General features: G+C 46.8%; 1 protein-coding gene across 7 annotated transcripts in view; it reads right to left on the bottom strand.

The window, feature by feature from the left end:
• mllt10 (MLLT10 histone lysine methyltransferase DOT1L cofactor) overlaps nt 1-913 on the bottom strand; it is a 74,180-nt gene that overhangs the window by 4,245 nt on the left and 69,022 nt on the right. For all 7 annotated transcript variants that reach the window (XM_035415679.1, XM_035415680.1, XM_035415681.1 and 4 more), the window contains 2 exons: nt 613-804; nt 341-417 (listed from right to left, as the gene is read on the bottom strand). In XM_035415679.1, coding sequence (XP_035271570.1) covers nt 341-417; nt 613-804 — 269 coding nt within the window. The remainder of the gene's footprint in view (nt 1-340; nt 418-612; nt 805-913) is intronic.

The raw sequence follows: 913 nt of genomic DNA, 5'->3' as shown, positions 1-913 counted from the left end.
CTGGGAGACGCATATGGGTGACAACTGTGAGAGAGACTCCTCCTCATTCAGTACACCAGCTTCTGTGTCAGCTCCCCAGAGCTAATGTGGCTGTTACAACATGGAGCTGAAACAGGACTACTACATTGCACTCAATTCACATAAGGTGTACAGCAGAGCTTTATCTAATCCAGGGCCTTCGACAATGCTGTAAAAGGTTTATGATTCTGAGGTATCTTCTAAGGTATTAAAACAATCCATGAAGTCCCTGACCCGTAATAAAAATGTGTTTTACTTGCTTTTTCCTTTTTCATTTGGGACCTAGGGTTAGCACATGCGCAGAGGTAAAGGCAGGAAATACCTGAGTGGTTAAGTTTAAAGAGGAATCTGGTAGAAAACTGCTTCCCAGGTGAAAGCTCTTGCTGCTATTCAGTCCATCTGGCAAAGAGAGGGACACAGTCACCTTGGTCCGACATAGACATATGAATAAAATGGCTTGAAAGAACAGTGATTTTTAAATATGGCACACAATACGTTACACTTAGGTGTCACAGAAATGAACAATTAAGGAGAAAATTTTCCTAGCCTGAGGCTGTTATTGGCTGTGGATGGATTTTCGGGGTGCAGCAGCACCTGTGGGCGTGTTGGAGGGGTGCAGCTCTGGTGAGGACGCAGTGGCCACACTGCTAGCAGGGGGAAAAGGCACAGAGAGCTGGTCACTGAGCAGCTGCAGACGCTCTTTCTTCATGGTCAGGTTCTTTATCTGCTCCTCCAGGCGCTGGTTCTCCACCTGCAGCTGGTGCAGAGACTTCAGCATGCTGAGGACTGAGAGAGAGAGAGAGAAGAATGAGGCAGCATGAATGAGAGCAAGAGAGGAACAAGAGACAAGATAGAGAGAGCACATGAGTGCACGTGAGAGAAAGCGAGGATAGAT

Source organism: Anguilla anguilla, chromosome 4 (genome assembly GCF_013347855.1).
Source record: "Anguilla anguilla isolate fAngAng1 chromosome 4, fAngAng1.pri, whole genome shotgun sequence".
NCBI classification, from domain to species: Eukaryota; Metazoa; Chordata; class Actinopteri; order Anguilliformes; family Anguillidae; genus Anguilla; species Anguilla anguilla.
This window is presented reverse-complemented; position numbering and strand designations above follow the sequence as displayed.